The following is a 25,577-nucleotide window of genomic DNA, read 5'->3' on the forward strand; positions in this document are numbered from 1 at the left end:
TTTGCAATAAGGCACTTAAGTAATAATTTTGTCCAACGTACAAACACAACACATAACTGAGTAGCAGTCTTCTTATTTTAAAAGTTCCCGAGTGGTCTAGTTACAGGTTTAACTTACCCCATGTGTGGTGTTCATGTTTTTGTTATTCACCCAATGTTCGTGGGTCTGATGGACCCACAACATTATTGGGTTTTTAAAACAATTCAGCCATAACAATTGATGTAAAAATACTTATTACTTAGATGTTGACGTATATCAATTACAAGCAATATAAACAGCACACATGGTTAATATTTGCCATTTACCTCTGCTAGATTATATTTATCAATATATATTTTTTATTATAAAGACATGGGTGGAATAAATCATGTTTATCTTCATCAAACATAAATGAAACAAGGTTTGATTCACTATTGATGTTTATTGCTTTGACCTGAACAAACTGGAAGAACAAATTTAACAAACAGTATTTATAAATGAGCCCCATTAAACACAAATTAAGGCTGGTCAACACACCACATGAGAGACAGAGGTTTACTGTGTGTGTGTGTGCAAATATATTTCTTGCACTTGATGCATGTGTACTGCATCCTCTATTATTTGACATTCAGATTTCTCCTCCTGCAGGCTTCTGATGAGCTAGCTGCTGATTGGCTGGTCCTGGGGCTGGTTGAGGGTCAATCTCATCCTCTTCTTCCAACTCACTGTCAGACTCTAAATTGACAGAGACATGATCCTCATATTCGGAAAATTCTTCATCTTCCAAAGTGGAAGATGCTCTTTCCACACTAAATTCTCTCTCTGCAAAATTTTTTGTCTAAGGCCCTCTGAGCTGAAACTAATTTTGCCATACTGATTGATTGTGTAAGGAACCAAACATGCAAAGCTATTTATTTGTTCTTTCCCTCCCCCAGTTTGCACCTGGCTGGGGTAAAAATATAGAATTCTTTAAAATATATTGAAATATTGTATTGTAATAACATTGTGCAGGTTCCCCACAAGATATTGTGTAGTTTCACACACAACAAAGGGTAAAGAGTGCGAGAAAAGTGGGAGACAAGCAGACAGGTAGGGACTGGCACAGGGAGGAGGAAGACAGAGTGAAGGCGCACAACAACAAAAAATCTTACTTGTTTTCACCTACACACACACTTTCCCACACTTTTATTACCCTCGGGTTCCAGTGGACCCAAACACCACGTATGTAATGTGGATTTGTATGGGGGTGCACAGTGTGCACTCAATGAAAATGTGTTACTTTACATGTTCCTCAGAGAAAATGAGCCAAGGCCAATGAGTCTCAGGTTGAAAAAATTGTTCAATGAATAATTTTAATTTTAGTAAACATTGAAAATGGGTCCCACAGACCCAAACAAGGGTTAAATTGGCTTGACAATATTTTTGCTAGCAACTACAACAACCACCTTGACAGAGCTTGAATAATATTTTTAAAAATAATGGGCAAATATTGTATTATTCAGGTGTGCAAGACTTACCCCAAAGGACTCACAGCAGTAATCACTACAAAAGGTGTTTCTAACATCAAATAAAATAAAATAAAATATATTGGTCACATAAACATGGTTAGCAGATGTAAATGTGAGTGTTGCAAAATGCTTGTGCCTCTAGTTCCGACCATGCAGTAATATCTAACAAGTAATCTAACAGTTTCACAACAACTACCTTATACACACAAGTGTAAAGGAATGAATAAGAATATGTACATAAAAAATATATGGATGAGCGATGGCCGAATAGCATAGGCAAGATGCAGTAGATGGTATAGAGTACAGTATATACATATGAGATGAGTAATGTAGGGTATGTAAACATTATATAAAGTGGCATTGTTTAAAGTGACTAGTGATACATGATTTACATCCAATTTTTAATTGTTAAAGTGGCTAGAGATTTGAGTCAGTATGTTGGCAGCAGTACTGTCTAAGAGGGTGAATACTTATCTAATCAAGATACACTGAGTATACCCTCCGCCTTTTGCCCTCAGAACATCCTCAATTCGTCAAGCATGGACTCTACAAGGTATCAAAAGTGTTCCACAGGGATGCTGGCCCATGCTTATTCCAATGCTTCCCACAGTTGTGTCAAGTTGACTGGATGTCCTTTGGGTGGTGGGCCATTCTTGATACCCCTTGGAAACTGTTGATCGTGAAAAATCCAGCAGCATTGCAGTTCTTGGCAAAAAAACGGTGCGCCTGGCACCTACTACCGTACCCTGTTAAAAGGCACTTACAATTTGTGTCTTGCCATTCACCCTCTGAATAACACACAGACACAATGCATGTCTCTGTTGTCTCAAGGTTTAAAAGTATTTCTTTAACCTGTCTCCTCCCCTTCGTCTGCACTGCTTGAAGTGGATTTAACAGGGGACATCAATAAAGGATCAATAGCTTTCACCTGGACTCACCTGGTGAGTCTTTGTCATGGAAAGAGCAGGTATTTTTGATGTTTTGTACACTCAGTGTATATCAGTGTTGTTTTTTCATACATGTTTAATACATGTAAAATAAATAAATACATGTTGACCTTAGTGTTTTGTCTAGATTTGTAACACAACAAGGCTTTGTAACACTTGAAAATTTGGAAAAATGTAAGGGGTGAAAAATACTTTCTGTATGCACTGTAGATGGAAGAGTGCAGAATATCCAGAGCCAAAACACATTTTATACTTCTTAGTAGGGTTGTGCTCATTGTTCATAAACAATGCTCAGTGAGTGATTGCTCTGGAGCGATGTGCCTTTGTGAGTAAAGCAGGAATAAGCAACCGTAAATGTCAGATCCTCGGTCTTTGTGTTGTTTTAATGGAAAGTGTGTCCATGTGCCAAGGTCTTCTGCTTCTTTGGGAGCCTGGGTTAAGTAATGCCCCGGCTCCATTTAATATCTTGGAACCTCAATGGCCTAGACCCACCATTGTACTGTATGTATGGTGTGCCAGGTAAACGTCTTAGTCTGTGTCTCAAATGTCACCCTATTCCCTATATATAGTGCACACATTTTGACCAGAGCCCTATATGCCCTTGTCAAAAGTAGTGCACTAAATAGGGAATAAAGTGCAATTTGGGACATATGTCTTGGAATATCTCATATCTGAGGAATTTTTAAATGAATGAACAGTAAAGGTTACGGTTATTTCATGCCTGAGTACTGTATGGGCTAAGGTGAAATCAAGCATGCATTCCTTTCCTATCGAGTTCACTTCCGTAGCCATTCATGGAATAAGTTATGAAAGGTTAAATTCTTTCCAGATTCCAGACAATCTTGAACAGTGCACAAGATATATCAACGTATGGAATGTGTGTTATGCTGCCAATGGTAGCCTATGCCATGTGATAGACAGACACATGACTGACTACTGTATACTTTGGCATCACGAGGCCACCCTGTTGTGATATTTTTTTTTGTCACAGCTATTTGCCGGCCAGCACAGCATACTCTTATTGTATGCTAAAAACCATCTATCTCTGCTGTGAGATGGAAGACTACTGTAGTGTGGAGATCAGCTGGACAGGATCCGAGAGTACAGACAACTGAACTACTGTATCTGTTTCCTGGGCGACAGATGATGGCTCCGTCCCAAATGGCACCCTATCCGCTATATAATGCACTACTTTGACCAGGGCCATAGGGCTCTCGTCATAAGTAGTGCATTATGTAGGGAACAGGGTGCCATTTGGGACGCAATTTGATATGTAACCTAACCTCTCAAATCCCCTGGAAGGCATTGCTCCTTAACCCATTTATAGTGATTATTCTGCCCAAGACAAGTGGATTGGACTAGCTTCTGCCTATAGCATCCTCCTGAATAGAGAGAGGAAATAATGTCTGTAAGAAAATAGATATTAGTAGTGCCTCTTTTGTCCAAACCGGAAATTAGGCTCTTGATAGAATCTAATTATGGCTTTGTTCTTGGAATCCGATCAACGTATTCTAAGAAAACAAGAGAATGATGATACAAGAGAATCAGGTTTATCTATAGATGAACTATACCCAGCAGGATAATGAAAACAAACAGAAGCAGTTAGGTAGAATGTAAAGATGGCTTTGAAACCGGTCACCATACAAGAGAGTAAGATTTGTTTATAGATCAACAATGTCAAGTAGGACCAGTAATGGAAAACAACAAACTATTTTTCAGTAAACTTTATTTTCAAACAGATAGGATATGTCATTGATAGTTCATGAATTCTTGGTACAATATCTCTCTCCTATCAAATAGATGCATTTTGTTCAGTACTATTAAAACCATATTGCAAATACTGTACATTGGATAATAGTACAAGTCATTTAGGCTTCCCATTTCTTGTCCACATGAATGTGTATTGATTTGATTGCAACGGTGGGCTTGTAACTGAGAAGATTGTAACTAATTCTGTGCTCGTTTGAGCCCCACACCTTAATTTTGTTTGTTTGCTACTTCAAGGATTTTCGCACATGCAGAAACTACCTTACAAATTTTAAGCAGATATTTTTTCCCCTCAAGCAAGAAGTACGTCGAAAGGGTTGAGTAAGAAAATAGGAAAACAAGACAAACTGCACTTTTATACAGAGAAATGAACAATTGTCTCCTGGAACGTTCCTGATATTGCGAAAAGTAGACAACCCATATCCTGTAAACTCACACACTAAAATTGACATATTTTTCAAGGGGCCTTGTACAGATTAAATCACACAATGCGACCACTGATCTTTTCTATAACCTTGTAAAACTATTGATCAAGAAAAGAAATGGACTGATTGCTACTGAAGAGAAGTGTGTGTCTACTCATTTTTTTTAGCACAGCTACCGACTATACCAACTACTATGTCATTATTATATTCTATATTATAGACATCACAGCCGAGACCCTGCTGTTTTCTGTAGATTGCTGTTAGCGTCAGTTCACACAAAGGTTCACAAGAATACAAGTTCACCAGTTGCTCAAGGTGTTTTGCCTCTGGGAGACAGAGAGTGAGAGAGATTGAGACTGAGAACTGAAGTAACAGGCAACACATATTAAATCCCAGTCCTTGATCTGGTTTCAGTGTACAGAGGGGCGAGACAGTGAGGCACTTTAATCCCCTCACACACATACTAATCATTACCAGATTGTGTATATTCTTTACTTTTCAATGTGTGGGAATGAAATATCAGTACTAGCTTCAACAGGCATGGAATCTATTACATTGGATTGAGCACTGGGTAATTTGGACAGTGACATTAACTTTCTTTTGTACTATATGTACAGTACTGTACTATGCATTGATTCAGAATATCTGTTTAACCCTAGTAAAAAGTACATGGAGCTATATCCTGCATTATTATAGTGATAAACATGATTGAATGGGTTCTTTGGGGAAGGCTGCATTCTCTGCCTTATCAAGGTTGCATAGTCATTTGAAATATATTGGAAAGTGTAGAAAGGCTAACCTTGGCAATGAAACATTTGGACAATCAAGACCGAAAGGATGTTGGAGCAGGCTATTTTTATGTTATGCATCTTTTATTTAAACTGTCAAACTGAACGATTATTTCTCACAAGGCCCTTGTGAGAATCCAAATTCTGGCCTAGACAGTAATGGCACATTGCTTTAATAACTTATACACCACAACTTTCTCCCCTCCGAATCTACAAGGAATAGGGTGTTGGGCCATCACGAGTCAGAACAGCTTCAATGCACCTTGACATAGATGCTACACGTGTCTGGAACTATATTGGAGGAATGTGAGAGATTTATTCCACAATAAAATCCATAATTAGTTTTTTTGTTGTTGATGGTGGTGGGAAATGCTGTCTCATGAGCCGCCCCGGAATCTCCCATAAGTGTTCATTTGGGTTGTGATCTGGTGACTAAGACGGCCATGACATATGGTTTACCTTGTTTTTATGCTCATCAAACCATTCGAACCACCCGTGCCCTGTGGATGCAGGCATGGTCATTTTATGGCGGCATAGCCATGGAGAGCAAAAATAATGGCCAAAATAATGGCTTGCCCAGCATTTTTTCACATCACCCTAAGCATGAGGGGATTTTGATTGTTTAATTGACTCAGGAACCACACCTGTGTGGGAGCAGCTGCTTTCAATATATACGTTGGCTCCCTCATTTACTCAAGTGTTTCCATTAGTTTGGCAGTTGCCTGTATTTTGCAACCTTGCATTATTAGTTCCTGTAAAGTAAAGAGCCTAAGGTCATCGGCCCTATAAGCTCTATTACTGCTTCTGTTTTTTCCCATTGTCACCCTTACCCAAATAACAAGAGGAACACCATATTAATCTCAAGAGTTCATCCTTTGATTTATTCAAGTCAAGTGACTCTAGGAATCTCTATTCATACAGAAAAAAACATTGGTAGTCATAATACTGACATTGGTATTAACACTGTACTAACATATATATCCATAGTAACATTTTAATTCCTCTATTCTTCTCCTCCTGTCCAGGAGTCATCAATTAGCCATGCAGTACAGTAGAAACATTGGTATTCATTGGTAACAGAGGTACTTCGCTATTCTTCTCCCCCTGTCCAGGATGACTTCAGTTCTAATCTGTGTGGCCTTAGCCGAATAGTACAATAGTAACATTGGTATTCATACAGTACAGTAGTAACATTGCTATTCTTATATTCTTTTCTCCGCGTCCAGGAGTCATCAGGACTGCCTTAGCCAACATGGACCGGGAGGCGAGAGAACACTATGCTGTAGTCATTCAAGCCAAAGACATGGCAGGATCAGTTGGAGGACTTTCTGGATCCACCACTATCAACATCACCCTCACCGACGTCAACGACAACCCTCCCAAGTTCCCGCAAAGTGAGTATAGATACCATGGCTAAATTCAGCAGGCAAAACGGTGTGTAACATTCAGAGAGAAATAAAACAAACATGCCTCTCTCACATCTGGAATAAGGAATCACATCAGACTATTTGTATAATTTATATCTGCAATGTTTCCCACCATTTGCGTGGCCCAGTTACACCATATCACTTGGATTTCAAGGCTTAACGGTATCTAAGACATCTGCTATCTATTTCTGCTAAATACTAATTACTTTGATTGATAAACAGCAGTGCTTCTCAGAGACTCTTTTCGTGACTGGCATGAGATCCTTTTGAGAGTATTTTTAGTAGGCCAATTATAAATGGAGTGTTCTCATCTATCTATAGAAGAATCATGATATTCTCCTCCTCACTCACATAGATAGAGCTTCAATATAGAAACTCATCAGCTTTAATTGACTGTCAGTAGGCTCCATCTTTAATATATAACAGATGTGCAACAGACATTATTTAGATGAGCATAGCATTGACTAAAATCGCACCAATTATGAATCATGATTTTAATGTATTTTTTATCTATCCTATCGTGTAATAATAATCAAATATTAATATGAAATTTGGTCTCAAAATGGACCTCATCAAATGCCATGCAGGCAACAACAACAAAAAATAGCTTGAACATTTTAATGTTATGTTGCTGTAACACTGAACATCTGAACATTTTTACAATATATAGACAATAATATATCAACCGGGAATGTAGTTTTTTCAATAGTAGAGAGAGAGAAAATGGCTGCACCAAGCTGTTGCGCATACAAAATGCTGCTGGCACCCAGCCATACAATGACGCGATGTGATCTTGCTCACTCATTTTTCATAATAAAAGCCTGAAACTATGTCTAAAGACTGTTCACACCACGGGGAAGCCATAGGAAAAGGAATCTGGTTGATATCCCTTTAAATGGAGCGAAGGCAGGCTATGGAACAAAATAGAAGCCACTTCCTGGTTTAATTTTCCTCAGGTTTTCACCTGTAATTTCAGTTCTGTTATACTCACAGAAAACATTTTAACAGGTTTGGAAACTTTAGTGTTTTCTATCCTAATCTTGTTAAAGTCAACACTATTAAAGTACCGTCAGACACATTTCAGGTCTAAATGTTGAGTCAAGCATTCCGACATGATTTCAATGGGCATTAAGTAGCAATTCAAGGAGCATCTGTGAAGTCATTTCAGGGTGACACAGCTAAAAAAACATAATCATTTGGACAATCAGCCCAAAATATGTCACCAACTAGTGATGTTAAGCTTTTTCTAAATGGCTGTATTGTTATGCTCATGATCAACAGAAAATTACCAGCTGTACGTCCCGGAGTCGGCCCAGGTTGGCAAGCCAGTGGGGAAGATAAAAGCCAATGACGAGGACCTTGGAGTCAATGCAGAGATCAAGTACAGCATCGTCAACTCAGAAGGAGCAGCCATGTTCTCCATCAACACTGACAGGGACACCAGGGAGGGAATCATCAGCCTCAAGAAGGTAAACAACAGAGTATTAAGGTTTTGTATGATTTTAGCCAGTAGTTTTGAAAGTAGCGCTCACAAGCCAAAACGGGTCCCCGAAAATTGTGCACAATTGTGTACAACATCATCCATTTCATGTGATATATATATATATATATATATATATAAAAATTAAAACAGCAAAACAAATATATCTTTATTGGTTTATCTGTTTTAATTTGTAAGATATGTCATGATTTTGTAAGTGCTTAAAGGACTTTTGAGAAACTTACCCCACCCACAATAGACTTCCTCAAAGCTAAGCTCTCAATATAGGGATGCAGGTCTTTAGATGTTGTACATATGAAATTGTGTCATTCTGAACTCTATCTGTAACGTTCTGTTTCATTTTGTTGGACTCGAACAAAACATTTCTGTGTGCGAACATGCACGTGCTTTCTCGTTACTCGTATCACCACAATGGAAAGCACGCACATGCGCACACATGAAAATGTGTTGCTAAAAAAGTGTCTCGACCCTTCTATAACATGCTATTTTCATACAAAATAGATATTTGGTTAAAAATAGCGAACCAATCCATTAAGATCCTGTTGAATCACTATAAGGAAGATGTTCAACCATTTGCACTTGCACACTCACCTTTAACGATACAACATAGCATTGGTGTAAGGATTGGTTGGAGGAAGTTTCCACCATTGTAAAAATCCACAGTACACACTTTGGAAGAAGATAGTAGATGCTCTATTCCTGTGTAATAATGCTGTTAATATTTTTGTAAAAAAATATATTAACATTTTATATAGTACTTTAATAGGCTACTTGCATTGTAATTACATGGTACACAAGTGGAATGAAGTCTGTTCCTAATCCTGCATTTTTTCCTGGTGCCTTTTTCCTGGACACACAGCCACTGAACTACGAGAGGAAGAAGACCTACACCCTTCAAATTGAGGGAGTGAATAGCCACTTGGAGCCTCTTTTTTCCTACCTTGGTCCTTTCAAAGATACTGCCACCCTAAAGATCACTGTGGGAGATGTGGACGAACCGCCTGTATTCTCTATGGACTATTACATCATGGATGTTTATGAGAACGCTCGGATTGGTAGAGAGGTGGGGGCTGTAACTGCCAGGGATCCAGACAGCAAAAACAGTCATGTCAGGTAAGAGCTTGGAGCCAATGTATTCTCTTTTAGCATCCCAAATGACACCCTATTCCCTCTATGGTGGACTACGTTTGACCAGTGCACTGCATCCGTATCCTGGATAGTACAGGATCTGCTAATACCATGCTGCTAATACCATGTGGTGCACTCTGTCATGTTTTACGAGATAATATATACTGTATATGTACAGACATCATCCACACATATTGTACAGTTAATACTACTGTTTACATACATATACATCTATTCAGGTGCCCTAAGACATTATAATCACCCCCCCCCCCACCAAAAAAAATGCCTCTGCACCCACTATCATGTCCAAAAGCTTAAGGCCATTCAGCCTCTAAAAACCTTGAATTCATTTTCCCATTTTCAAGAAATGAAGACGGAGTTGTGTCATAAACTCATATCAGATATATTACCCATACACCAGTAGATTGCAATCTAATAGTCCCTATTACATGATACAAGATCTTGGTTTGGTTAACCACCATGCTGTACATATGGGGCTTAGGGAATTCTTCGACTGCATTAAGCACTGAACCTCAGTCCCTTCACGTGTTATTGTGCCCATATCTCTTTCCGCCATATCTGCAAAAGACAAGCTTTGCCCCTTTATGAAGAAATATGTATCTATAATACATTTTCAAGGAGAGATAGAGGCACAGACAGTCTAAAAATACATAATAAGAATGGTTGATTCAACATAAGAATCTTAATATATTTTAAAGGGATTTGTGGTAAACAAAAAGGAAATCTACATATGAAAGGGTCTTGGTGGGATACCTCCCTCTCATCCAGTCTTACTGCTCTCTCACTGTTCTCCACCAGACAGAAAGAGAAAATGGGAAATGTTTGGAGGACATCCATTTGAACTGGGAAAAATAAAAGATAGAAAAAACAACAATGCCACAGAAGAATATTCCCTGTGTTGGCGGTTGACGGATGGTATGTGTCAAAATGCAGTTGGGCAGATAGCAGTCTCTTTCTCTATGATCGTTGATTTTTTTTGTTTTTGCCTCATGTTTTAGCTATGTTCCTTTGATATACAAGGAAACAAGTAGTCTTGTTTGTTCTGACAGTTTCATGTCCCTCTGAAAGTGAGACATTTAGTAACCTGTCATACTTGTAGGGCACTGTAGATGGTCCTCTTTCATAGTACTAACATATATTTTTTTATAAAGCTCTATGCTTGACTCACTTGACCTAAACACTTGTCTCCTACAAGGAGCATAGGTCATTAGTGAATGTTTGAGAATAGAAAATGGCCAACATATATTATTACTGAGAACCATTACTGAATTAGTGGTGCAAATGGAAATGAAAAGATAAATTAACAACCACACATTCGGTGTTCATTTCATACATAATAACAGTCTTATAAGGAATATAAACATACATGAACAAAGTTCTTGTTCTCTGTTCAAGACATCTTTTGATTCATTTTAATGACTTAGTAAAGACTGTGGAGAAGCGGTGGAGGACCATTAATACAATGTTACTATCACACATCAAACATGATTACACAAAACATTCCTCTCTTTAACCCACTGTTCCTAGGCTGTCATTGAAAATAAGAATTTGTTCTTAACTGACTTGCCTAGTTAAATAAAGGTAAAAAAAATATGTTTTGATTCAGTGTTCAGTGCTTTCTTTAATTAAAATCACCATGAACACTTACCACCCTGCACTTTGGTCCTCCTCTCTTTCTCCCGACGACAACCCTTACACACTTCACCAATTTGGACTATTTTTCCAAATAAAAATACATTGAAATTACAGGTTGTAATGAAACAAAATAGGAAAAACGCCAAGGGGAGTGATTACTTTTCCAAGGTACTGTATATACATATAATTTTTTCATTGTGATGAATTTCCCATTTCCTCAGGTCTGCTTGAAATGTTTCTTAGACTGTGCAAATGCGGTATTCATGTAAGCCTCCTTTCTTAAAATAGGTATTTCATCGACCACAGTGAGCACAGCGATAAGTATTTCAACATCGACATGGAGAGCGGAGTTATAAAGACTACCGAGAGTCTGGACCGGGAGGACATGCCATGGCATAACATCACTGTGATAGCTTCGGAGGTTGGTAGGTACTCAGGGTTTCCATTCATACTGCGACAGTGTGTGTGTGTGTGTGTGTGTGTGTGTGTGTGTGTGTGTGTGTGTGTGTGTGTGTGTGTGTGTGTGTGTGTGTGTGTGTGTGTGTGTGTGCGCGCACGTGTGCATGCGCGTGCATATCCTCAAGCATGAAATATAAAATCTGTAGAGGTTTAGGAGGAGTTATTAAAACCACACTGGTATAGGTGAGGTTGGTGAAGTGTCAATCAATGTATCTTTTCTTGTTCTGATTTTATGAAATCTATTAGCATTTCCTTTAGCCTTTTCACAAACCATTTACTCATGGCTTAACCTCCCTAACTGTTAATGGCACAGAGACAAGTAGTTATGTGCAACTTCCAGTACGCGTTTACGATGAACACTGTGGCAATACCAGCTTTATTAAGTAAGAGTGGCCAAGTAGGCTACCGTGGCTATTTGATCATAATGTAGGCCTACCAAAGTGGCTTACCATCAAAAACAATATCCCATAACATTTTATCATGGAAATAGCTGTTCTATCATTCAGCCTACAGTAGCAGCCAATGTTTGATGTTTAATGTAGACCTACATTCCATCAGACTTGCAGGGCTTGACATCAAGCATGCAGGGCTTGACATTGACCTGTTTATCCACTTGTCCTTCAGATAAGGAGGTGACTGAAAATGTTGTGTTGTTTGATGCAAGAAACCACTTGCATTATTATTATTCCCATACCATTATTACAGAGAATCAGACAAATTATGCTATTTGGGACACAAACACATGATCCTTTAATGACTGTCATATTAATATTTAATGGTGATCAAAATGATACATTATTGTGTTTTGTAACTTATATTAAAACACTACTATTCTGGTTATGTAATTGTTGTTGCCGTTTCCAAAATGATGTTCTGAAATCTAAAGCATGGCTATATAGAGAGTGTGTTTGGCGGATGTTCCAAGGCTTTTAACAGTTTATTCATAGCACATTTTATTGAACATATTTACTGTTGTTTAATTTCCATAATATATTTGCCTTTAAAAGTGTATCATTATGCATGGGTCATTAATAGTTGCAAAATTGCTCCATGCGAGTTGCAAAAATGACATTTGAAAATGCTTTCAATTTGTTTATATCTCCTGCACAGAATTACCACTTCAGTCTTACTGCTGGTGAAGTACGTGTCGGATGAAGCTAGTAACCCATTATAACTGCTGTTATTTGGAATTTGGAAGGAATAGGCATAGCTCTCGCTATTATTTCCACTTGAGTTGTTTTGTATATAATTGAGATTGTACATCTCATATAAATGTCATGATATACATTTCAAGATATATAAGAGCTCTTCATGCTACTATGAATATTGAAAGGGATTCATTTTTACATATAGTATATTCAATTTTCAACCGGCATATCGTACTAACTGCACCACATATACATAAAATGGCGACGGAGAAGAAGGCAGACGTGCACCCCAACCGATTGTGTTTTTTTTATTGTTTATTTGCATTGATTGTAAGATATTCTTTTACTCATTTTGTGCATGCGAACAATATACTGCTTTCTTGGGAACAGGCCCAGATCTCCGTGATTTGTTTGAAGAGGAGGCGGAGAAAATGGGTCTGGAGGGCAGGCTGCCTTCTAAGAATTCATAGGGATCGAATAAACCCCCACATCCTTCCATTCTGCTAGCAAATGTGCAATCTTTGGACAATACAATAGATAACCTACGAGGAAGATTAAACTACCAACGGGACATTCAAAACTGTAATATCTTATGCTTCACGGAGTTGTGGCTGAACGACAACATTATCAACATATAGCTGGCTGGTTATACACTGCACCGGCAGGATAGAACAGTGGCGTCTGGTAAGACAAGGGGCGGCAGACTATGTATTTTTGTTAATAACAGCTGGTGCACGGTATCTAAGGAAGTCTAGAGCTATTGCTCGCCTAAGGTAAAGTACCTCATGATATGATGTAGACCACACTATCTACCGAGAGAGTCTTCGTCTGTATTTTTCGTAACTGTTTTACATACCACTACAGTCAGAGGCTGGCACTAAGACAGAATCGAATGAGCTGTATTCCCGCCATAAGCAAACAAGAAAACGCTCACCCAGAGGCGGCGCTCCTTGTAGCAGGGAACTTTAATTTAGGGAAGCTTGAATCCGTTAAAAAAATTCTATCAGCATGTTAAATGTGCAACCAGAGGAAAAAAAACTCTGGACCACCTTTTCTCCACACACAGAGACGCATACCTTGATCTCTCTCGCCATCCATTTGGCAAATCTGACCATAATTATATCCTCCTGATTCCTGCTTAAAGAAGGAAGCATCAGTGACTAAACAGATGCTAGGCTTCAGGACTGTTTTGCTAGCACAGACTGGAATATGTTCCAGGATTCCTCCGATGGCATTGAGGAGTTCCCCATTTTAGTCATTGGCTTCATCAATGAGTGCATTGATGACGTCATCCCCACAGTGACCGTACATACATACATACATACCCAACGAGAAGCCATGGATAATAGGCAACATCCACACTGAGCTAAAGGATATTTTTGCCATTTTGAAGAAGCAGGACTCTAACCCAGAAGATTATAAGAAATCCCACTATGCCCTCCGATGAACCATCAAACAGACAAAGTGTCAATACATGACTAAGATCGAAACGTACTACACCGGCTCTGACAATGTTGGATGTGGCAGGGCTTGCAAACCATTACAGACAACAAAGGGAGGCACAGCCGAAAGCTGTCCAGTGACACGAGCCTAACAGACGAAGTCATTCTATGCTCGCTTCGAGGCAAATAACACTGAAACATGCATGAGAATAAGAGCACCTCCTCCCAGCTGCCCACTGCACTGGGGCTAGGAAACATTGTCACCACTGATAAATCCCGTATAATTAAGAATTTCAATATGTTTTTTCTACGGCTGGCCATGCTTTCCACCTGGCTACCCCTACCCCGGTCAACTGCCCTGCACCCCCCACAGCAACTCACTTAAGCATCCCCCATTTCTCCTTCACCAAAAATCCAGTTAGCTGATGTTCTGAAAGAGATGCAAAATCTGAACCCCTACAAATCAGCCAGGCTAGACAATCTGGACCCTCTCTTTCTAAAATGATGTGCCAACATTGTTGCAATCCCTAACACTAGCCTGTTCAACCTCTCTTTCGTATCGTCTGAAATTCCCAAAGATTGGAAAGCTGCCGCGATTATCCCCCTCTTCAAAGGTGGAGACACTCTAGACCCAAACTGCTACAGACCTATATCTATCCTACCCTGCTTTTCTAAGGTCTTCGAAAGCCAATTTAATAAACAGATCACCGATCATTTCGAATCCCACCGTACCTTCTCCGCTATGCAATCTGGTTTCAGAGCTGGTCATGGATGCACCTCAGCCACGTACAAGGTCCTAAACGATACAATAAACGTCATCAATAAGAGACATTACTGTGCAGCCATATTCATCGACCTGGCCAAGGCTTTCGACTCTGTCAATCACCTCAAATGACTGCCTCGCCTGGTTCCCCAACTACTTCTCTGAAACATTTCTGTGTGTCAAATTGGAGGGCCTGTTGTCCGGACCTCTGGTAGTCTCTATGGGGGTGCCACAGGGTTCAATTATTGGGCCGACTCTCTTCTCTGTATGCATCAATGATGTCGCTCTTGCTGCCGGTGATTCTCTGATCCACATCTACGCAGACGACCCCAATCTGAATACTTCCGTCCCTTCTTTGGACACTGTGTTAACTAACCTCCCGACGAGCTTAAATGCCATACAACTCTCCTTCCGAGGCCTCCAACTCCTCTTAAAGTCAAGTAAGACTAAATGCATGCTCTTCAAACGATCGCTGCCCGCACCTGCCCACCCATCCAGCATCAATACTCTGGACGGTTCTTACTTAGAATATGTGGACAACCTCAAATACCTAGGTGTCTGAATAGACTGTAAACTCTCCTTCCAGACTCATTAAACATCTCCAATCCAAAATTAAATCTAGAATCGGCTTCTTATTTCGCAACAAAGCATCCTTCACTCATGCTGCCAAGCATACCCTCGTAAAACTGACCATCCTACCGATCCTCGACTTCGGCGATGTCATCTACAAAATAGCCTCCAACACTCTACTCAACAAATTGGATGCAGTCTATCACAGTGCCATCCGTTTTGTCACCAAAGACCCATATACTTCCCACCACTGCGACCTGTACGCTCTCGTTGGCTTTATACTCCTCGCCAAACACACTGATCTGCAAAAATCACTGAAGCTGGAGACTCATATCTCCCTCACTAGCTTTAAGCACCAGCTGTCAGAGCTCACAGATCACTGCTCCTGCACGTAGCCCTGCATGTAATCTGTAAATGGCCCATCCAACTACCTCATCCCAATACTGTATTTATTTATTCATCTTGCTCCTTTGCACCCCAGTATCTCTACTTGCACATTCATCTTCTGCACATCTATTCACTCCAGTGTTTAATTGGTATTTTGTAATTACTTCACCACCATGGCCTATTTATTGCCTTACCTCCCTTATCTTACCTCATTTGCACACACTGCATATAGACTCTTTCTACTGTATTATTGACTGTATGTTTGTTTATTCCATGTGTAACTATGTATTGTGTTATGTGTCGAACTGCTTTGCTTTATCTTGGCCTGGTCGCAGTTGTAAATGAGAACTTGTTCTCAACTAGCCTACGTGGTTAAATAAAGGTGAAATTAAAAAAATAAAGAGTACCATCTGTTCCGGAAGACTGTGTGATCACGCTCTCCGCAGCTGATGTGAGTAAGACCTTAAAAACAGGTCAACATTCACAATGCCGCAGGGCCAGACGGATTACCAGGATGTGTACTCCGAGCATGCGTCTTCACTGATATTTTCAAACTCTCCCTGTCTGAGTCTGTAATACCAACATGTTTTAAGCAGACTACCATAGTGCCTGTGCCCAAGACCACTAAGACAACCTGCCTAAATGACTACCAACCCATAGCACTCACATCTGTTGCCATGAAGTGCTTTGAAAGGCGGGTCATGGCTCACATCAACACCATTATCCCAGAAACCCCAGACTCACTCAATTTGCATACAGCCCCAACAGATCCACAGATGATGCAATCTCTATGGCAGTCCAGACTGCCCTTTCCCACCTGGAAAAAAGGAACACCTATGTGAGAATGCTATTCATTGACTACAGCTTAGCGTTCAACACCATAGTGCCCTCAAAGCTCATCAATAAACTAAGGACCCTGGGACTAAACACCTCCCTCTGCAACTGGATCCTGGACTTCCTGATGGGCCACCCCAGGTAGTAAGGTTAGGTAACAACACATCCACTACGCTGATCCTCAACACAGGGGCCCCTCAGGGGTGCGTGCTCAGTCCCCTCCTGTACTCCCTATTCACGCATGACTGCATGGCCAGGCACAACTCCAACACCATCATTATGTTTGCCAATGGTAGGCGTGATCACTTACAACAATGAGACAGCCTTTAGGCGGGGGTCAGAGACATGGTTGTGTGGTTCCAGGACAACAACCTCTCCCTCAACGTGATCAAGACAAAGGAGATGATTCCTCAACTAACCTGTGCCTCCGCATTGTGCCCCCTAGTTGAATCCAAGATGGCGTAGCAGTGCAGACGTGTTTTGTCGCTGTTCCGTGTAAATTTTGTATTTTTTTTCATCTTATTTTGTATATATTTCAATATTTTTCAATCTCTTTTTCCATTTTTAAATTAGATATACCTTCCGGCAACCCACCTCACCCAATGTGACACGGATCTGCAATTTTTAGACCGTATAGCTAGAACCTCCATCAGAAGATAGTGATCAGATGCTAACCAGCTAATTAGCTACTAGCTGTTTAATCACTGTTATCCACTGCTACAGGTCTTAGACACCAGCCGTTTTTGCCCTGGATAATAACCGCCAGTATGCACAGCGCGATATCAACCCTGAGCATACCAGACTGCTTTTCTCCACTACATCACCAGATTTCTGCCGTAAGCTCTGGACCATTACTCCAGATAACTCCAGCTAGCTAGCTGCTACTGCGTGGCCCAGCCCCGAAGCTAGCCATGAGCCAGGCCCATCTCCCAGCCTGCTCAGTGGACCCTATGATCACTTGGCTACACAGCTGATGCCTCCGGGACTCTTCACTAACATAAGCTCTGGACCTTTGCAGTGGATCATCGCAGCTAGCTAGCTGCTACCGAGTGGCTATAGTGGCTAACGCCATTGTCCCGATGCTAGCACCAGTTAGCCTCGAGCCAGGCACATCTCCCTGCTAGCAAACAAAATTACTCCAGCTACAATACCTGTTTTGTCAATTGGCCTGGACCCTTTGTAGACACGGAGCCCTGCCGATCCATCACGACTTGTATGCCGACGTAATTCAGTCTGATGTGCCCTCAACCGGCACTTGTCGGACGTCGGTGAAGACGCTTCTGCTAGCCCAGGCCTGCTAACTTTATGAACGCTGTGTCTCCCGCATGCTAACATAGTAACGACTACCTAACGGCTTCCCTGTTTCATCTATTTCTGTTCACTGGACCCTATGATCACCTGAATACATAGCTGATGCCTGCTGGACTGTTCATTGATAACGGTACTCCACTTTTGTTTATTTTGTTTATCTCTCGGCCCCAGCCTCGAACTCAGGCCCTGTGTGTAGTTGACCCTCTCTGCCCATTCATCACTATTTTACCTGTTCTTGTTGTCTTAGCTGATTAGCTACTGTTGTTTTACCCGTTGTTGTCTTAGCTAGCTCTCCCAATCAACACCTGTGATTGCTTTATGTATGGTTTAAATTTCCCGAAATAAGCTAAACAATATTCATACATTTCTAACACAACAACGTTTTTGTATATTTTTCATGTGTTTAATTAACATATATTTTAATCAATGTCAAACATAGCCACTTGTTATGAAAACATTTCTGTTATTTATTCAAATGATTTGTTTCTGTGATATTCGGAGAATGAGAAATTGGCGAATGAGTTGATCTGACATACCAGTACGACCTAAGATGGCCTATGGGCAATATAGGAGCTGGTGCCATCATTTAGTTCTAACTTTTGAATGCTATGGGCAGTCAGCTCAGTTCCAATTGCATCTGAAATATGGACTCTCAACTTGGTTATACATTGGCTTGCGAAAGTATTCACCTTGGCTTTTTTCCTATTTTGTTGCCTTACAACCTGGAAATAAAATAGGTTTTTGGGGGGTTTGAATCATTTGATTTACACAACATGCCTACCACTTTGAAGATCCAAAAGTTTTTATTCATGATGCCGCTTGCTTGGTGGTGTGCCTTGCTTGGTGGTGCGCCTTGCTTGGTGGTGCTCCTTGCTTGGTGGTGCTCCTTGCTTGGTGGTGCGCCTTGCTTGGTGGTGTGCCTTGCTTGGTGGTGTGCCTTGTTTGGTGGTGCTCCTTATTGGTGGTGCGCCTTGCTTGGTGGTGTGCCTTGCTTGGTGGTGTGCCTTGCTTGGTGGTGCGCCTTGCTTGGTGGTGCGCCTTGCTTGGAGGTGCTCCTTGCTTGGTGGTGCTCCTTGCTTGGTGGTGCGCCTTGTTTGGTGGTGCGCCTTGCTTGGTGGTGCGCCTTGCTTGATGGTGCTCCTTGCTTGGTGGTGCGCCTTGTTTGGTGGTGCGCCTTGCTCGGTGGTGCGCCTTGCTTAGTGGTGTTGCAGACTCTGGGGCCTTTCAGAACAGGTGTATATATATATATATATATACAAGGCGCACCTTGCTCATAGCAACGCAGTACTTAATTTTCTTTTTTAGATACAGTATATATATTTTTTACAAGTTCTTTCTTTCATTCCACTTGAACAATTTGGACTATTTTGTGTATGTCTATTATATGAAATACAAATACAAATCCATTTAAATTACAGGTTGTAATGAAACAAAATAGGAAAAATGCCAAGGGGGTGAATACTTTTTTAAAGCACTGTAGAGCTAAGTAGTTTTTTATTATAATGACTGCTACGCCCCGCAGGGTCCCAAGCTCCATACTGTATCTTTAACTTTTAAGGGTACACATTATCTACCTCTGTGCCAAATGTAGTGTTACTATTGAGGAAACATTTTCAGCTTAGCCGCACACCACTAGAATATTATTTTTCCTTCCTCCATATTAACACAGAAATCATGGTAGAATTTTTTTTGTCAGTAACTAGTTGCTTGACAATGTACTTAAAATTTCAGAAAGAATAATTCAGACATATTAAAATAATATGTCAGACTTTTTCAAAGTCTGCGTCCCAAATGAAGTTACACCCTATTCCCTCTGTTGTGCGGGTCAACAGTAGTACAATATGTACAGTACCAATCGCAAAAACCATCAAGCGCAATGATGAAACTGGCTCTCATGAGGACCGTCACAGGAAAGTAAGATCCAGAGTTACCTCTGCTGCAGAGTATTAGTACATCAATAATAAGAAGAGACTTGCTTGGGCCAAGAAACAGAAGTTATGGTCATTACACCGGTGGAAATCTATCCTTTCGTCTGATGAGTCCAAATTTGAGATTTTTGGTTCCAACCGCCGTGTCTTTGTGAGACGCAGAGTAGGTGAATAGATTATCTCCGCATGTGTGGTTCCCACCATCATCAAGGCAAAGGGTGGCTACTTTGAAGAATCTAAAATTCAATATATATTGGTTACTACACGATTTCATATATGTTATTTCATAGTTTTGATGTCTTCACTATTATTCTACAATGTCGAAAATAGTAAAAACCCTTGAATGAGTAGGTTTGTATTACAGTGCCATTTGGGAAGTAACCAAAATGTAGTTACATTAATCTTCATAACACCTATACAGCTTAATCTCCAGTTTGTAAGATTTTTGTAAATTGAGCACTTAATATACATAATATGTATTTGTGTAAATGGATGTATTGTTCCTTGAATTCATTAGCAACATTTTCATCAGAAGTGTTAATTGTCAGCCAGAGCGAGTGGTACCTTTACACATGAACAGACAGTCACCACATGGTTTGGTAGACTGGGCCCTTAGTCTGATGTGCTGAATAATCGCCTATGCAAGCATGGGACCAAATGATCCATCACCCATAGCAAGCTAAAGTAACTCAAATAACAAATATATTGTTCTTAGTGTTGTTCTTTAGCCTGTAAATTAAGAAAATGTTTTGCTTCGTGATCGTAAACATTGTCTCCTCCTACTCCTAGATTATCTTGTCAAATTGTCTACCACCAAGTCAATTGTAGAAATACAAAAGATTTTAAAATATAAAAAAAAAAAATGCAAAACAGATCCCTTGGATACCACTTTATCAGTTTGTGTTATTGTTAATTCAGGAGCCATATTCATAAAGTGTTTCATAAAGAGTATGAGTGATGACCTAGGATCAGTTTTTTCCTTTATTAATGTTATTCATTTGTGTGTGTGTATTTTATTCTAGACAACCCTAGCCTCCTCAGCCATGTCCCCGTCACTGTGCAGGTGTTGGATGTGAACGACAACCCTCCTGAAATTAACAAGGACAAGGAGGTCATTGTGTGTGAGAGCTCAAGGCCAGGACAGGTGAGCATAAACTGTAGCGCACACACATACACACACACATGAGATAGAAGGTGCTGAGAGCTATGGATTATCTCTCGTCAACTCCCTTGACCTGACTACATGCATTATGCAGTGTACCTTTGTGTTTCCCCCAGCAGTTTGGATGAGAGAGAGCGAGAGCGAGAGAGAGAGAGAGAGAGAGAGAGAGAGAGAGAGAGAGAGAGAGAGAGAGAGAGAGAGAGAGAGAGAGAGAGAGAGATTTTTATTGTTTATTTCACTTTTGTATATTATCTACCTCACTTGCTTTGGCAATGTTAACACATGTTTCCCATGCCAATAAAGCCTCTTGAATTGGAGAGAGAGAGAGCGAGAGAGGGCGGAAGACGGGAGAGAAAGATTGGGCAGAGGAAGAGAAAGAGATTGATTGATTCATTGGGCGGAAGAAGAGAGAGAGAGACAGATTGGGCGGAAGAAGAGAGAGATTTTTATTGTTTATTTCCCTTTTGTATACTATCAACCTCATTTGCTTTGGCAATGTTAACACATGTTTCCCATGCCAATAAAGCCTCTTGAATTGGAGAAAGAGAGAGCGAGAGAGGGCGGAAGAAGGGAGAGAAAGATTGGGCAGAGGAAGAGAGAGAGATTGATTGATTCATTGGGCGGAAGAAGAGAGAGAGAGAGAGATTGGGTGGAAGAAGAGAGAGATTTTTATTGTTTATTTCACTTTTGTATACTATCAACCTCATTTGCTTTGGCAATGTTAACACGTTTCCCATGCCAATAAAGCCCCTTGAATTGGAGAGAGAGAGAGAGAGAGAGAGAGAGAGAGAGAGAGAGAGAGAGAGAGAGAGAGGGAGAGAGATTGGGCGGAAGAAGAGAGAGAAAGGAAACATAATGTAATGTAATGTAGACAGACAGAGAGAAAGAGAGAGAGGAGTGGCAAGGAGAGGGGTGTGAAAGAGAGAGGGGGAGCAAGCAGAGTGAGAAAGAGGGGAGGTGTCACGTTCTGACCTTTATTTCCTTTCTTTTGTATTGATTTAGTATGGTCAGGGCGTGAGTTGGATGGTCAGTCTATGTTTGTTTTTCTAGGTTTTGGGTATTTATATGTTTCGGCCTAGTATGGTTCTCAATCAGAGGCAGGTGTCATTAGTTGTCTCTGATTGAGAATCATACTTAGGTAGCCTGGGTTTCACTGTGCGTTGGTGGGTGACTGTTCCTGTCTATGTGTTTGCACCAGATAGGACTGTTTGGGGTTTTCACGGTTCTTGTTTTTGTTAGTTTGTTCATGTGAAGTGCTTTATTAAACATGAATCAAAATAACCATGCTGCGCTTTGGTCCGCATCTCCTTCAAGTCAAGAAACCGTTACAGGAGGGTTAATGATTGCTCATTCAAAATGCCTCATAGCTCATTCCAATTTGCTCTATGTAGATTCTTATTCATTTAAATGAAGAATACTGCAGAGATTTTGGACAATCACTTCCAGGGAGGAGGTGCAAACAGGGGTGGACCAGTGGAGATGGTGGTTTGCCATATAGCCATGTAGCTAATACTTCTTTAAAAATTGGTTTGATAGTGTCACCATTCCTACAGAAACTTGAATGAAATAAGATAACTACATCTTTTTGTATTTATGGAGGGGCGGGGATTATTACTTTTGTTAGAGAGTTTGATTGAAAGTGCTACTTACAGTGCCTTGCAAAAGTATTCATCCCCCTTGGGGTTTTTCCTATTTTGTTGCATTACAACCTGTAACTTAAATTGATCTTTAGTTGGATTTCATGTAATGGATATACACAAATGTGTCCAAATTGGTGAAGTGAAATGAAAAAAATGACTTGTTTCAAAAAATTTGACAAAATATAAAACGGAAAAGTGGTGTGTTTCACCCGCTTTGCTATGAAGCACTTAAATAAGATCTAAAAAATGACCTTCAGAAGTCACATCATTTGTTTAATAAAGTCCACCCGTGTGCAATCTGTCACATGATTTCAGTATATACAGTGGGGCAAAAAAAGTATTTAGTCAGCCACCAATTGTGCAAGTTCTCCCACTTAAAAAGATGAGAGAGGCTGTAATTTTCATCATAGGTACACTTCAACTATGACAGACAAAATGAGAAAATAAAATCCAGAAAATCACATTGTAGGATTTTTTATGAATTTATTTGCAAATGATGGTGGAAAATAAGTATTTGGTCACCTACAAACAAGCAAGATTTCTGGCTCTCACAGACCTGTAACTTCTTCTTTAAGAGGCTCCTCTGTCCTCCACTCGTTACCTGTATTAATGGCACCTGTTTGAACTTGTTATCAGTATAAAAGACACCTGTCCACAACCTCAAACAGTCACACTCCAAACTCCACTATGGCCAAGACCAAAGAGCTGTCAAAGGACACCAGAAACAAAATTGTAGACCTGCACCAGGCTGGGAAGACTGAATCTGCAATAGGTAAGCAGCTTGGTTTGAAGAAATCAACTGTGGGAGCAATTATTAGGAAATGGAAGACATACAAGACCACTGATAATCTCCCTCAATCTGGGACGCAAGATCTCACCCCGTGGGAACGGTGAGCAAATGAACCACACCTAGTGAATGACCTGCAGGTGACCAAAGCAAAATCAGTAACCCAGAACCAAATCCTGCAGTGACAGGGGGACCAGTACATGTCCAAGTGAATGACCTGCAGAGAGTAACAAAGCCTACCATCAGTAACACACTATGCCGCCAGGGACTCAAATCTTGCAGTGCCAGACGTGTCCCCCTGCTTAAGCCAGTACATGTCCAGGCCCGTCTGAAGTTTGCTAGGGAGCATTTGGATGATCCAGAAGAAGATTGGGAGAATGTCATATGGTCAGATGAAAACAAAATAGACCTTTTTGGTAAAAACTCAACTTGTCGTGTTTGGAGAACAAAGAATGCTGAGTTGCATCCAAAGAACACCATACCTACTGTGAAGCATGGGGGTGGAAATATCATGATTTGGGGTTGTATTTCTGCAAAGGGACCAGGATGACTGATCCGTGTAAAGGAAAGAATGAATGGGGCCATGTATCGTGAGATTTTGAGTGAAAACCTCCTTCCATCAGCAAGGGCATTGAAGATGAAACGTGGCTGGGTCTTTCAGCATGACAATGATCCTAAACACACCGCCCGGGCAACGAAGGAGTGGCTTCGTAAGAAGCATTTCAAGGTCCTGGAGTGGCCTAGCCAGTCTCCAGATCTCAACCCCATAGAACATTTTTGGAGGGAGCTGAAAGTCCGTGTTGCCCAGCAACAGCCCCAAAACACCACTGCTCTAGAGGAGATCTGCATGGAGGAATGAGGAGATCTGCATGGAGGAAAATACCACCAACAGTGTGTGAAAACATGGTGAAGACTTACAGAAAACGTTTGACCTCTCTCATTGCCAACAAAGGGTATATAACAAAGTATTTGTTATTGACCAAATACTTATTTTCCACCAAAAATCCTACAATGTGATTTGCTGGATTTTTTTTCTCATTTTTGGCCTCTCTCATCTTTTTAAGTGGGAGAACTTGCACAATTGGTGGCTGACTAAATACTTTTTTGCCCCACTGTATACACCTGTTCTGAAAGGCCCCAGACTCTGCGACAGCACTAAGCAAGGGGCATCACCAAGCAAGCGGCACCATGATGACCAAGGAGCTCTTCAAACAGGTCAGGGAAAAAGTTGTGGAGAAGTACAGATCAGGGTTGGGTTATAAAAAAAATATCTGAAAACTTTGAACATCCCACGGAGCACCATTGAATCCATTATAAACAAAATGGAAAGAATATGGTGCTACAACAAACCTACCAAGAGATGGCCGCTCACCAAAACTCACAGACCAGGCAAGAGGGGCATTAATCAGAGAGGCCAAAGATAACCCTGAAGGAGCTGCAAAGCTCCACAGCGGAGATTGGGGTATCTCTCCATAGGACCACTTTAATAAGACATACACTCCACAGAGCTGGGATTTACGGAAGAGTGGCCAGATGAAAGCCATTGCTTGAAGAAATAAATAAGCAAACATGTTTGGTGTTCGCCAAAAGCCATGTGGGAGACTCTCCAAACATATGGAAGAAGGTACTCTGGTCAGATAAGACAAATATTTAGCTTTTTGGCCATCAAGGAAAACGCTAAGTCTGGCGCAAACCCAACAGGAAAAATGCCTTTGGGGTGAATACTTTCGCAAGCCTCTGTAAAAAAAAAGGAATGCTGTATATGAAATAACAAAATACAAAACAGAAGCTATTAAAACTGTTGATAAATTGTCGATTCTGATCTAAAGAAGAGATTTTAGGGAAAATAAACTTCAAAATTGGCAAAGCTTTGTCAAGGTGGATAGTTTACGGTACACACAGTTTTATAAGTGGTCCATATTTAGGGAGTAGCAGACTACAAACATACACTTATAACAAGCACTTTTAGTCCAATGTAGATTTCTGAATGCCTTACATGTCGGCAGTTAAGTTAATAGGT

General features: G+C 40.5%; 1 protein-coding gene across 1 annotated transcript in view; it reads left to right on the plus strand.

The window, feature by feature from the left end:
- LOC115130438 (cadherin-18-like) overlaps positions 1-25,577 on the plus strand; it is a 231,320-nt gene that overhangs the window by 181,484 nt on the left and 24,259 nt on the right. The window contains exons 5-9 of the mRNA XM_065019556.1: positions 6,641-6,808; positions 8,123-8,310; positions 9,202-9,455; positions 11,415-11,551; positions 20,991-21,112. Coding sequence (XP_064875628.1) covers positions 6,641-6,808; positions 8,123-8,310; positions 9,202-9,455; positions 11,415-11,551; positions 20,991-21,112 — 869 coding nt within the window. The remainder of the gene's footprint in view (positions 1-6,640; positions 6,809-8,122; positions 8,311-9,201; positions 9,456-11,414; positions 11,552-20,990; positions 21,113-25,577) is intronic.

The sequence above is a fragment of the Oncorhynchus nerka genome, linkage group LG6, assembly GCF_034236695.1.
Source record: "Oncorhynchus nerka isolate Pitt River linkage group LG6, Oner_Uvic_2.0, whole genome shotgun sequence".
Classification (NCBI taxonomy): domain Eukaryota; kingdom Metazoa; phylum Chordata; class Actinopteri; order Salmoniformes; family Salmonidae; genus Oncorhynchus; species Oncorhynchus nerka.